Source organism: Plectropomus leopardus, chromosome 9 (genome assembly GCF_026936395.1).
Source record: "Plectropomus leopardus strain MGB_pleo_1.0 chromosome 9, ASM2693639v1, whole genome shotgun sequence".
Classification (NCBI taxonomy): domain Eukaryota; kingdom Metazoa; phylum Chordata; class Actinopteri; order Perciformes; family Serranidae; genus Plectropomus; species Plectropomus leopardus.
In genome coordinates, this window is record NC_142184.1 from 25,281,464 (window position 1) to 25,295,512 (window position 14,049).

The 14,049-nt window shown below is 37.2% G+C and overlaps 2 protein-coding genes across 2 annotated transcripts; one reads left to right on the top strand and one right to left on the bottom strand.

The window, feature by feature from the left end:
• Positions 1 to 206: 206 nt before the first annotated feature.
• Positions 207 to 4,058, bottom strand: taf10 (TAF10 RNA polymerase II, TATA box binding protein (TBP)-associated factor). The gene is made up of 5 exons (XM_042491948.2): positions 3,654 to 4,058; positions 3,158 to 3,315; positions 1,888 to 1,952; positions 733 to 847; positions 207 to 549 (listed from the first exon to the last, which is right to left on the bottom strand). The coding sequence occupies exons 1-5, from the start codon at positions 3,784 to 3,786 to the stop codon at positions 460 to 462; spliced, it is 561 nt and encodes a 186-aa protein (XP_042347882.1). The 5' UTR covers positions 3,787 to 4,058; the 3' UTR covers positions 207 to 459.
• Positions 4,059 to 4,647: 589 nt separating this feature from the next.
• On the top strand, positions 4,648 to 12,976 carry LOC121947590 (uncharacterized). Its single transcript, XM_042492700.2, has 14 exons — positions 4,648 to 4,804; positions 5,970 to 6,078; positions 6,625 to 6,709; positions 6,797 to 6,870; positions 7,027 to 7,086; positions 7,421 to 7,528; positions 8,287 to 8,343; positions 8,514 to 8,644; positions 8,778 to 8,832; positions 9,658 to 9,750; positions 9,942 to 10,076; positions 10,660 to 10,761; positions 11,916 to 12,077; positions 12,355 to 12,976. Exons 1-14 carry the CDS (start codon positions 4,791 to 4,793, stop codon positions 12,481 to 12,483), a joined length of 1,314 nt encoding a protein of 437 aa, XP_042348634.2. The 5' UTR covers positions 4,648 to 4,790; the 3' UTR covers positions 12,484 to 12,976.
• Positions 12,977 to 14,049: the final 1,073 nt, after the last annotated feature.

The window sequence follows — 14,049 nt, forward strand, 5'->3', positions numbered from 1 at the left end:
CTGAAATTAGCCATTCCACACAATGAGCAGTTTTACGTTTGGTACCTTCAGTTTTTTGTACTGTTAATTGGGTAAGATTTTGAATGCAGGACTTTGCTTTTAAGAGGGTATTTTTACACTTACTACTTTTGCTTCAACACTGGCAGAATGTCAGAAAAAGTACAGCACTTCTCCTTGTGTTGGAAAAATGTAACATCTCACTAATATAAAAGTTATGGTAAGGGTTTTATTTTCACAATAAAACGTAATCTTACAATTTAACACAATGTAAAGGTGGCTCCACAAAAACATAACAAATGGCAAAGTGACTTAATAGATTTGTCAAAGCTGTACTAAAGCACCATAATCAAAAAAAAGGAGAAAATAAAAGCCATTTTGCAATAAAGGTGTTGATGAACTCTAGTTTGTCAGCGGGGAGATAAAACTAGCAAAAGCAAAAGCCGTAAAAGGAAGACAGTCCTATGTAAAGTAATAGGGTTTCTTGACATTGATGCCATATTCTGTGAGCGCAGGAGTCAGGTCCTCCATAGTCAGAGTGTACTTCTTATCCTATTTTTAGAAAAAAAGACAAATACAAAGCTATTAATTATCAGGAACATGATGAGAGCAGTTACAGGCAGTTGACTACTATCTCTGTCACCATCTTCTCACAATACACAAATACAGTTCTGCCACTGTGTATGGAAGATTTACATATGAAAACAAAATGTTTAAAATGAGAGAAACACTGACCTTTGTCTTACTCCTGGAACTTCCTGAGGCGGTGCCCTTCATTTTACAGTACTGCAGTGCATCATTGGCAATGTCTGAGATAAACTTCTGAGAAGCAAGGGAGATCAGACGGATTCTGAAGAGATGAAAAAGAAAATCAATGTGTCTGTCTCTCTATCTGTATCTATCTATTTATCATGTGGAGAAAAAAAAGGAATTAGTCAGATCAAAGAGTTCATATGATGTCGTTTTCACTTCCAAGAAATCTTTCAGCAACTGTGAAAAAGATTACAGTAAAAGGTCGACTAGGCTGAAGAGTCTGTACTTTGCGCTCGTGCATGCCGAGTTAAGTGTGTACTGTATACCAGTATGCAGACATGCAACAGCTACTGTGCTTTTGTTAAAACTCCATTTGAAAAAAGTCTGACAGGCATGACACTTAACCTTACATCAAGTCATTTTCTCAGATCTTTCAACTTCTAACACTTCATTTTAAAAACTAAATAGACTGTTAAAGGTGCTACTTTTATATAGTGGTTTTAAACAAAGGGCTTTACAATGTACCTCTCATTCACACATTCAAAAGCACTCCTCTTGTACTCCTTGTGTGCCTGCCCTGTAAGTGGTGGTTATAACCCATCACCAAGTTTTCCAAAATTTCTCCTATCAAATGATACCTGCGTTTGATGAAGAAGCCTTATGTATGGTTGTGTTCGCAGCCAATCACCCCAAGCACTGTTCCATTTAATGGAAGCTATGAGTTGAACCACTACCACAGCAGCTAAAGCCCATGCAGTCTGTGGTGAGGTCAAGCAATAAAACTGAGCTGGGAGGTTCAGGGTGCCCAGAAAGTGCGGCAATACTATACACCTGTGGCGCCTGGTGTCATTTTAAGCAACAGGATGCTTTCATTCAGGTAACTGGTATAAAGTAGAATAAAAGGTACCAAATGAAGGACTCTATTGGGATCGGTATCACTTAAAGGGAAATGGTATTAGCACTGGTTGTTTTAATTTTTATAAACGATATCCGGCCCTGCCTGTGACTCTTACTTTTGAATGAGACAACAATTACAGCACAATGATTTGGGTCATTTTGTCCCTTGTTCAAAGACCCGGTCACACTGAAGCTTGAGAGTAGCTTATACTTCATAGAGTCAGTCAATGTTGTGCTTACATTCTTGGATCAGAAGCCTCAAAGCCGGCCCGGTTGAGGTAGTAGCCTGTAACTGCATCAGGAATCTGCAGGGGAAAAAAAAAAAAAAAGATTAACATAGCTTGCTTTCACTGAAACTGACAGGGATTCTGTTAGTGGTTGTGAATGATCATAGATTAACATGGACATCGACATATTGACTATCATAATGAAAAAATTCAGTGTCATTAGCGATCCTGTTTAAATCAAGAGATATATTACACTAAAAGGCCTTGTATATAATTTATTGCTTAACTATATTCCTTATATATATATATTCATTTCATCCATTTTATCATTTTATTTTGAACATGTAATACAAAATTACAATAAATTCCAAGAATACAAAGGCAAAGGTGTTTTTTGTTTTGTCCCCTTCTTCTGAAACATACATTAATAAAGTTCTCGAAACAAAAAACCATATTAAAGTTTCACATATCATTGTGTGTGATTGTGTTGGTTGACCTCTAAAATAACTTCAAATCCAATAGCTTTACTACAAAAATGAGCCACACGAATTATTAATAGAGCTGGTGACTACGATTACACTTATTCATTGTTTCTAACTTTCTAGACTATGACATGTAATGATTTGGTACATTACAAAATAATGCAAATAATATTCAGAGTAAAATCAAAGTACACAATGTGTACAGAAGTTTGTTTTTTTGTAGTACAGGACAGCAACTACAATTTGAGAGGTATTTTTAAGTTTACTGTACAGAAAGCTAAAAAAGGGGAGGATATATTTTTGTTAAAGAGATATATTTTTGTTATTGGGGTGAAATTATAGAACACTACCGATATGAATTTTGTGCAAAAAATAAAATAAAATAAAATAAAATAAAAGTTTTTGGTTTTCAAAAGAATGGTTTGAAAAAATATTTGTGGCCAGTGTGGCCGCTGGAGGAAACTAACAGCATTTCCTTAGGATAACAGTGCTTGGTAAAAAACGGCCATGGTCATCAAGGGTAGGGGGATAGAAATTTGTCATGAATGTCAATTTAATATTGTTGACTAAAGAGCGATTCTATTATATATTATACTGTTTGTACCTAGGTTGAATGTATATATATACATATATATATAAGTATAATATCACTGATAGAGAGTACAAACTTGTTTCAGACATTAGACAGAATTTAGCTGTTAACAACTTTAACATATAAAGTATTTTTAAATATGTGATCTTTCCAACAACGTGTGCTGTGAATGCAGAATATAGTAAGCTCACTGACTAAATTTTACTTACTGTGGGAGTGTACTCTTCCAGCTGCATGAGGAAATCTGCCAGGGGCGTGGTGGAAAGGGCAGGCTTTACATCTCCATTGGTGATGCCACCAGGAACATAGACACCGTTGGAGACAGAGGAGTCTGCTGATGGTGTCACCATGACAGCTGAGGCTGAAGCTGTAATTCAAGTGTTTAGGATAAGTGTATGTTAAAGGAGGAAAATGTGTTGCTATCTGGTTCATCTAAAGTGTAATGATAAAGTCGTTACTACAAAAATTAAGAATGAGCAAAGTCTAAACCCTGTTTGCAAACAAGTGTTGCAAAAAAGAGCATTAGATTAAATTAAAAAATAAAAATAAATCTAAGTTCACACATGAAAAATACACAATGCTTGCAAATATATTGTGGCGGGCAAACAAATCATCCATCTCTGAGAGAACTAAACTAACGTTAGCAAGCTAATGTGAGCACAACATGGACAATAACACTAGTAAACAAAAGACATATAACGTTACCATTACTCGTCACTGAAGGGATGCTGCTGACGTTAGTTGTTGCATTATCATTTGCGACACAATTACTTGAGGTTGAAGACGTCGTAGAAGAAACTCCAGTTGTGACAGACTGATTAACGTTGTCAATATTCATGTTGATGTTCACGTTAGCCGACAAGCTAACCTTAGCTAGCTAGCACGGAAAAATGTCCAAATATGCCGAAAAAGCGCACTCCTGTGTGATATAGCTCTAGTTCTACTCTTCTACAATATACTGTGTTATGAAGTAAAGCTACTCTTGAAAAACGGAAGATATTTAGATCACAATTCAGGCGCTTGCGAGCATTAGAAATGTTTGTTGCTACCGAGCATCAGAAACCTGAGCTCATGCTGAGGAGCTAATCGTGTCACGTGATCCGAGCTTTAGCTATAGATCGGCCCTGACGAAGGTAGCCGAAGATTCCCGAAGACCCTCTGAAGTTGCACTTTGGCCCGTAGTTGGGCAGACTCAGTGGTCTGGACCCAGGTAAATGTTTGATATAGTTCGGTGAATATTAAAAGTCTAATTTCGGTCGTCATTTGTTTGTTGGAGCAAAGACTTATTTAGTTGTATCAGCAGATAAAGGGCTGTGGGTATTTATAAAAAAAAAAAAAAAACCTTTTTGTGTATATGTGCCCCCTTTGTTCCTTGTTACTCCTTTAACTGCGTTTTCGTTTTGTGTTATCTTATCCCGACTGATTAAAAAACAAAACAAAAAAAAAAACACATGGACGTGTCTGCAACCCAAACAGGATGCATGTAACCCTTTCTACCTGTTACTTTTAGAGAAATCTCGAAATGATCACCTCCATGCGTGTGAATTCTATTTTGGGTAGATTTTTCTGTTTTGCCTTCCAACATGTTCTGATTTTCCAAAAAGTGAATGCGATGTAGGATGAACGAGGATTAGTGAAGGCAGCAGAGTTGCCTCGTGCACACTGTAGGGGGCGTCACGTTACTGCGTGACTGCTGTGCGGTTAGTTTAATTTTGTTCGAAGAAGTGAATCATTACTGCTGCTGTAGTCAGCACCACCAGCACCACAACCTGAGCTCACTCCCGACGTCTCCTGTCGAGATTGGACCTACGCGGAAGACGGACGGAAGGTTTTGACAGTCGCATGGGACAAAGCAGGTACTGAGCCAAACAGCTATGTCATTAAATGACACATCTTTACCAGAAACACAGTTTTAATGCGATAGCTCTGTACTTTTATAGACAGTGTCTGTTTGGATTTTTAATAAGCGCATTTGGAAGGACACAGATATATTTAAATGGTTAATTCAGATGACGGCCAATCTTTATCGAGAGAGCAACATGTATTTAATAATATAAAATATATATATTATAATATAATATAAATAGGCTATCCTCTGAAATCCCAAACTAGCGCGTTTAACCCTACGAAACCTAAGCAAATTGGTTTGATCTCTTTCAAAAACACAGGAAGAATGCAACTTTGCAAGACATGGCATAAAAATCAGCAAGGAGTTAGTAAAAAAAAAAAAAAATCGAAAAAATCGATGAAAATTTAAAAATGTAAATGTATAAAATTTCTGTAACATAATTTGAAATATATAGTTATAAAAATTAAAAACATCATTTTCTGGACACGTTTTCCTAGTTTTTGAACAGTTTTTAATAATACTCCCCCTGTCCTAAAACTTATTTTCAGGTCAGATCTTGTTGCTAATTTCTTGCAATTTGTGGGACACTTCTTGCCAAGTAAAAAGTCAAAAGAAATCAAATCAATCAACTGAGGTTTCAAAGGGTTAAATAGCTTATGAAAGGCATATGAACAAAGCACAAGACAACTTATGTTGATTTAGGTTTTGAAGGGTTGAAAGGCAAGGTTTAACCCCCCCACCAAAATCACACCTGTTCTCATAGCCAAAAACATGGAAAACTGTAAAAACATGCATGTTAGTGTTATGATTTGTAGGGAGGATTAGCATTTCGCTTAAGAATTTAGATTTCTTTGGGTGATAACCTCCAATCTCATACTGTTTGCTCATTGAATTGGCTCCAAAATATTAATTTGGTGTGAATATATAAGAAAAATGGTTAGGGTCCATTTATGGTGGAGGGAGGGCCATGCATATTCCCCCAGTCCCTCAGGGAGGCTCACGGGAAAAGTATCTGTGGCTTTGGGAAGGGTCAATATAAAAAATAAAACACAAACAAAAAATACCCCAAACTGTCACACCTCAGCCATCCCCTCCTCTGATAATTAAAGTACAGTGTGTATTACCTCAGGCATTGTAAAATGTGCGTTAACAAGCTTTGATTTGTGTTAAAGTTCTCAGGGTGCAAGAATGACTTCCCTTGTCCATGTTATTGTGGTGGGAGCTGGTTGTCGAGGAGAAATCTACTCCCAGTATGCATCAGTCCACCCTGAACGTGTTAAGGTAAGGAGAGGTCGCCCTGCAGCTGTACTGATAAAAACATAATTTTGCATAATAAAATCTCTGTGAGTAAAATGATCCAAGATGAGATACCTGACAAGATATTCATTACAGAAACATGTTAAGTATTATATACAGGTTTGTCACAGTACAAATAGATCCTCAAATCCATGTTTTCTGTAACAAAATAAGTTCATTTTAATTGTGAGGCTTTTTAACATTAGTTTAATATAGGGCTTTTACTCATACTTTTCCCTGTTATTTTTTTTACTGTACTTTAAGGTCCATTGTGTAGAAGTCAGTGGCATCTAGTGGTGAAGTTGCAGAACGACTGAAATGAAAACACAGCAATTCTTTTTCCTGGTGATTTTACAATAAAGAAAACACAGTTATGAATATTACATTTAATTTCTGCTAATAAATCCCCCTAAATCCTTCACACTGGAACTTTAAGTAAATGATCTGAAATACCTCTTTTTCCACCACTGCCCAATAATGTCTAAAAGAGCACTTGTTATGTCCATTTCTTCAACTCATCTTCACCTGGAGGTTGTTGGTGTGGCTGATCCAAGGAAATTTGCTCGCACTAAACTTCAACAGCAACACAAAATTGCAGATGAAAATATATTTGAAGGTGAGCAACAGAAGAAAATTAGCACTGATTGTTTTGGAGTTATCTGCCTCACACTAAATTATTGAATTCTTGTATTTTTCAAATAAGACTGGTCTAGTATGGCTGAAAGAGAGAAGTTTGCAGATGCTGTGTTAATTTGTACCCCAGACCACCTTCATAAGGTAAACACACAACATGTATTCTGTATATATGAATAACTCTCAATTTCTACTAATCTGTGTACACACCTCATTATTGGTCCGCATTATTTGGAAATCGTTCTTTTGGTAGTCATTCACTTGTTACATTCACTTGTTACACTTGTTTGTGTTTCTCAGGAACCTGCGGTGGCCTTTGCAAAGAAGGGCTACCATGTTCTGCTGGAGAAACCAATGGCAGTGAGTGTTCTGTAAATAAATTATCTTAACACAGAGCACAACTTTAACCTTAATATGAGTGTATAGTGTTTTTACAGTGATTTATTCTATGCTAGTTTGTGATGTGTATTTTGACTTGAAATTATCCCTTTAAAAAACATACTACATACTGTATTTTATAAGTCATATTTCAGATTATGTTTCCGTCAAACACATCACAAATTTTGAGAAAATACACTATTTTGTGTCAGTTTCTGAAATACAAAAACGTTGTGTTTTCTGTTTGCCTTTCCATGATTGCATTCGTGTGACCCTCATGCCTTCCCTACACACCAATGTCCTCACATGACTTTAGACAACTCCCAAAGACTGCAAGGCGATTGTGGAGGCCTGCACTCAGAATGGTGTGATGCTATCAGTGGGTCACGTTCTCCGGTATGATCCCGTCATCCACAAGATAAAGGTAAAGAAGATAAACAGCTTTTTCACACACACTATGTTTTTTTGAAAACTCTTGACAGTTTTCTTCACTAGGCATGGTTAACAGTTTTGTGTGTTTAAAGATATACAGTATTTATGGGTATTTTATATAGTAAACCTGTTATTGAGTTTTAATAAGGAAAGTAAAGCATTTTTTTGTTTTATTGATTTCCAAAGTCTTTATCCCATGTCCCATATCCTAAATGATACAAAACATGTTTTATTTGACTTCAGGCCAACCATTAATTTCCCAACTACACAGAAGCACAATTCATAAAGTATGCTGACAAATTGAAATCCCTATTTCCATCCCCGCTGAGTATCCCTGCTGTAAAGTGGCATGAAAAATCCAGTGTGTGTAAGTGTGCTTGGATCATACATACCATCTTTGACCAAATGAGAAAAGGACGAGGAGTGTTTTGCTTCCACTTCGGAAGGGTCCAAAGTCTCCCTAAGAAAGTTGTGAAAGCCATGACAATGAAGGCTTTAGTTGGTAAAACAGCACAGGATTTCATGGATGTCAAACCAAAAAGTGCGCAGACTGAATCAAGGTTTAACTGGTTTTCAAACATCACAATAAAAGCTTGAAAGATACCAGATAAAGATATCTAGAAGGTGGAGAGATTCAGAAATTGCCAGAACAAATGAATTAAATCTGCTGGCTTGCGTCTACATCAGGGGGGAGCAAAGTATGTTTATATATCAGATTTCACCTTGTAATTTTTGTTTTTTATATTCTAGGAGCTGATAGATGCTGGAGTCATAGGTGATGTGATCCACATTCAGCACTTTGAGCCGGTAAGAATGTCAGCAGAACAGAAATCAAGACGATGCTATTGCATATCCTCAGAGCTCCTCTTTAAACTCACTCCTTTATCAGTTACAACATTCCTCATTTTATCATGTTTTTAAAAAAAAAATCAAGGCATAACTGATTTCAGATTAGTCTTGTCATCCTTGTGTTCCAGGTCGGGTTTTATCACTTTGCTCACTCATTTGTTCGAGGGAACTGGAGGAATGAAGCGAAGAGCTCTTTTTCTCTTTTGGCTAAATCGTGCCATGACATTGACCTCATACACCACTGGGCTGGAGCTCGCAGGTAAACCACCAGACAGCAGTGGTAGACTCTTTAGTTGGAACACAGTGTTTGTGTGTTTTCAGGTGGATAAGGTTATTTTCTGTCAGGCCGTTCTGTTTTTCCTGAGATGAATCATTAACTTTGCACTTGGCAGGTGTGTGAAAGTGTCATCATTTGGATCTGTCAGCCACTTCGGAAAAGTAAACAAGGTCTGTGGCCTCTTCACAGTATTTGAGTTAATACACAGAAAACATTACATGACAAAGGAAACAACCATTCACTGCAGTTGTGAGCAAACTATCTATGTGGTTACATTTTACTTTTTTCTTTTATGTATTGTTGTTTTCTAATTTTATTGTCTGTTTTATTTTATCTATAAATGTTACGTGAAACAGTGCATGACATTACAGCCCTTCAACCCTTTGAAACCTCAGCAAATTGGCTTAATTTCTTTTTTTAAAAAAAAGGGAAGGAGGCAATTAGCAACTTAAGAAGTAATGACTCAAAATTAACAAAAAAATATTTTAAATAAATTTATAGGAAAAAAGTAAAAAACAAACAAACAAGGAAATTACCTGAAAAAAGTGCTTAGAAATTATAATAATTTTCTACAATATAATTTAAAATGTATTATAATGGTAATAGTCCTAGTTATTTTCCTTATTTTTTTTTCTTTATCACCCCTAGACATTTTCCTCTAACTTTATTTTTTTTTCTAAATTTAATAATTTCTTTACATATGTGGAACATTTCTTACGAAGTTGCTTATTGCCTTTTCCCCATGTTTTTGAAAGACATCTTACCAATCTCCTCTGGACTCAAAGATTTAAATACCTGTGAAAGGAGTCTGAAATCACTTCAATCGCAAGAAAAGCGATGTTGCTCCAAGTTTCAAAGGGTTAATCCTTTTCAACATTCCTGAGTTATATTTTTGTGTCATATGTATTAATCCATGCCAGTTCTCTTCGTTATTGCAACAGCGCTGTCTATAATAAGCATGAATATAAAATGTGACGTTGCTTGTTTTTTAACAGCCAGCAGATGCTGGAAATCGCTGCCTGGATTGTTCAATAGAAAAAGACTGTCCATACTCGGCATGCAAAATTTACCTGGACAGAGTGAAACAGGTAGAGTTGAGTCGATTTCCAATTTTACTGGTTTAGTCCAATGTACAAGTTTGTTGAGCGCCCATTGTCATTATGACACTTTGTGGCGAATTGAAGTTATTATTATCTATTATACTTAATCTGTGAACATAATACTTTGCATGCTGTACATTATTTAATTCGTACTGTATGTGTGTAAATGTTTGTGCCAGGGTCACACTGGTTGGCCTGTATCAGTCATTTGTCCGAGCTCGTTCCCAGACATTGAGTCGGTAACTGAGGCCCTGAGGACTGGACCATATGGGCGCTGTGTCTATGAATGTGACAATGATGTCTGCAGTAACCAGGTTAGAACACACTGGCTTGAAAATAAAACAAAAAAAACAGTTCACCCTAAAACAAAAAAAAAACAGTTTCTCTACCTGTAGTGCTATTTATCAGTCTAGATTGTTTTGGTGTGAGTTGCCAAGTGTTGGAGATATTGGCTGTTGAGATGTCTGCTTTCTCTCCAGTATAATGGCCCTAGATGGCACTCGGCTTGTGGTGCTCAGAGTGCCAAAAACATTCTTAACATCGCCAGATGTAAACATTAATGGCTCAGTATAACTCTTGAAATCCTCTTGTGGAAGACCAATGCAGTGTAAGGGTTAGAAGGCGTAGTTTGATAGAAAGAAAATAGTTCCTATATGAAACTGCTTTCAACAATGTCTGTGCATTTTCTTGAGTAACCAGGTCATAATTTTGGGAAACAGGTGAGTGAGTGCCATTTAGTTGCATTATAATGGAGAGAAGGCTGACATTTCTACGGCCGATATCTCACAAACTCAGCAACTTGCACCAAAACAATCTAGATAGATAAATAGTAGTAAAGGTAAGAGGAATGTATTCAACATACAGTCAAAATAAAACACGTCTGTTCTGTTTGCCCAGGTTGTTAACATGGAGTTTGAAGGGGGTCTTACGGCAGCCTTTTCCATGGTGGCGTTCACTGAGGAGATATGTGAGCGAAAAACAACTATCTATGGCAGCAAGGTAGGACTGGAAAGAAATGTGCACTGCAGAAAAGAAAGGAGAAAGAAATACTGAAACTGAAGATGTAAGACATGCAACAAAGAAAGGAATCCAGCAGAAAAAAGATACACCACAGAAATCACAGTAATTCCACCTGACCAAAAGTGTTAATACATTATAGAAAAAAAAACTGATATCAGAGTATTGTTGACCACATACACTATATGGCCAAAAGTATGTGGACACACCAGATTGATATAACTATATGTAATTGTTGAAGATGCCAAATTTTCTAAAATCAGTGGCATTGTTATACTGCTATAACAAGCAAGCCTCCACTCTCCAGGGAGGGCTTTCCACAAGAGCATCAGTTAGGTTGAACAGTGATGTTGGGCAATGAGGCTTCACAGTCATCGTTCACACCCAAAGGTGTGTGTAGGGTGCGTGCAGGCCAATTAGGTTCTTTCAAAGCAAAGTAGAAGATAGTTTCTATTTGCACCCACGTGTCCTTAGCTTACAATGCTTTTTGTACCTGGAATGTAAAAAGGTAATGTGGCTATTTACATTGGGGTGTATATATTACTGGGCGTCCAACTCAATAAATGATGTTATGGTATCAAGCTATGCTGCTAAGCCAACACTGACTCAAACACCAGTCTCCAATGGTTAAGTCCTATGCTTTGACCCATTCACCCAACACATTCTACTCCCCCCATAGGCAGCGTTGTTCTTTTTACTACGTCACCTGACTCTATGGAAAATATCTGGGTTTTTCCTTGTAAATTTGCTGCTCTAATCTCACAGAACATCCAACATTGGCTAGTAGTAACCATGAGCTCTTTGCGCTCATTGTAAATGCTTCCGACCTTGGTGCTTCAATGTGAAGACTACTATCATGCAGTGGGATCCATATTGTGTCTTTTTCTAGTCGTTCTAGTCGTTCAACGTGTCGAAGAGATTGGTGTAAACCGCTGAATAACTGCAGTCTGACTACTCTCACCCAGGTGCAAATAGACACTCTGGGAAAATAAAAATGGATTTTTTTAAAGTGTCTCTCCCAAACTGTTGGAAGCACATTATTGCTTATAATATAGCTACACACTGCATCAGTAAGTTCTGACTTTCATGGATGCAATGGTTATATCCTACCTATATAATGAACTGTGTCCTCACAGGGGGAGCTGACATATGGCAACCATGAGATTCGTGTGTTTGACTTTCTGACCCAAAGATCTGAAAAGCACACACTGCGCAGTGATGTGCCCCAAGGCTTTGGCATGACTGGACATGGTGGGGCAGACTACCACCTAATGGATGCTTTTATTTCTGCTGTGGCGGTGAGAGCTTATTAATAGTGTTTTTAAAATGTGTTTTGTCAATGTATAGTTAAGTGTTTCATTTTTCTCCTCAGCCAACTCCAGAGTCAGATCATGTGGTTGTTGCTGTGTATGAACAGCATTGATTTGAATGTTTTCCCTGCTTTGACAGTTTGACATGTTGGACATATTAAAAATATTCAATGAATTTACATTCTTGTACATGTGGAGGAGACACTAAAACTAAATTCAATTCATTAGTGTGTGATTGTGTGCGTCTGTGTTTTTGTGATTGCAGAACAATGATCCTTCGCTGATCCGCTCAGGTCCTGAGGAGACACTACTTAGCCATTTACTGGTGTTTGAAGCAGAGCGATCGCGAGTGGAGAGCAGGGTGGTGTACTGTGGTGAAACTGACCAGAGCTAGACAACTGACAAACACTTTGACAGGAGAATGACCTCTCTTTAAAAATCAAAAACTAGGGTTGCCTGGTGGCTCAGTGGGTAGAGCGGCACCCCATATGCAGAGGTTGTATACTCACTGCAGCGGGTTCGATTCCAGCCTTGGCCCTTTGCTGCATGTCGCCCCCTCTCTCTCCTCCTCTCAAGCTCAAACTGTCTGTCCATTAAAGGCAATAAAAGCCAAAAACAATCTTTAAAAAAAACCCCAAAAAACTACAATGATAAATAGATGAATGAACTGAAGGATAAACCACAAAGTGTAATGAAGCTGATCACTAAGTTAATATTGCTCAGGGATATAAATTTTTAATTTTGTGCATGTTTGTGGGTGGGTGGGTGAGTGAGTGAGTTTGTTAAGTGTTTTAATTGTAAGTAATTTGCCAAGAACTTGATTAATGATGTTCATGTAAAGAATTCTCATAATTTCTAGTAAAAACTTGGAAATTTTAAATTTTAAATTATTGTTTGCTCTTAATTTCATCCTACACAAAGTATTTCTCAACTGTGTCAAGTGTGCAGAATTTATCCAAGGATCTGAGACTTAAAGTGAAACTCTTGCACCACAAGGTCATTACTTTACCTGTCACCCAATAGTTGAATCTTGCACCAGAGTTGCTGTATATAAGGAGTAATAAACACCTATTTTTTTTAAGGGGGGTGGGAGTATTCTTGGGTTACAGAACTCCCCACAGGGACTTGACTTGATATACATACGTCTCCTTATTCAGTTGATTACATACTTACTAAATACATGTATCATTAAAAGTGTCATATTGACTCATGGCATGGCATATAGAAAATGCATTGTGTACGTGTGTACAAAAATGTTGTGTTTTCAGGATAAATAATAGATAATCCTTCTCATTTTGCCCTCTTTGTAAGGTATTAGTTAGTGAAGTAGTAACATCTTTTAAACACAAGGTGTCGCTAGTTTATTTGATTAGAGGACTACACCTGTCACCATTTGGTATATCAGAAACATTTTAGGTGTCATTATTGCTATTAAAAAGGCAGTATTATTTTTTCTTTTGATGTATTAGTGATGTATTAAAAGTTTTAATGTTATACTATGGTGAAAATTGTTTCTCTGTGGTTGGGAAACTAGTATATTTCGGACAATTTGAAACAGTTTTCAGTAATTTTAGTATGATTGACATGAGCGTGCTTAACGAGGTGCTGCGTCATGGTTTTGCTAACGGTAGATAGCTAGCTAACGAGCTAATGTAACTTTAAAGTAGCATGAGCTAACAAAGCTTAGCTTTTGATGCAACAAAAGGAGGGACCTCTCTAAAAAACACTGGGGTTTCGCCCGGGGGCGTTCACGTTCAGCGTGCCTGATGCGCGTTCCCGTCAGCTGCCCTCGAGAGCCTCCCCTCACTTGTTGGTTAACTCACAACCCATAACCTAAAAAGTTGTTTGTCAACTTAATATTTACCTTAACCCCATTAATAATTTAAAAGGAGATCTCATGCCCAACTGTAACATCACACAGAGATGATTTTGTAATTTTTTACGATCATATATTCACGAA

Excerpts from the sequence above, each read along its gene's own strand:
- LOC121947590 (XM_042492700.2), top strand. Across the intron at positions 6,079-6,624 it reads TCCACCCTGAACGTGTTAAG|GTTGTTGGTGTGGCTGATCC; the intron begins GTAAGGAGAGGT and ends CTTCACCTGGAG. Across the intron at positions 7,087-7,420 it reads TGCTGGAGAAACCAATGGCA|ACAACTCCCAAAGACTGCAA; the intron begins GTGAGTGTTCTG and ends ACATGACTTTAG.
- taf10 (XM_042491948.2), bottom strand. The coding sequence starts at position 3,786 with ATGAATATTGACAACGTTAATCAGTCTGTCACAACTGGAGTTTCTTCT. Across the intron at positions 3,316-3,653 it reads CCCTTCAGTGACGAGTAATG|CTTCAGCCTCAGCTGTCATG; the intron begins GTAACGTTATAT and ends CTTGAATTACAG. Across the intron at positions 848-1,887 it reads GAGGCTTCTGATCCAAGAAT|AATCCGTCTGATCTCCCTTG; the intron begins GTAAGCACAACA and ends TCATCTCTTCAG.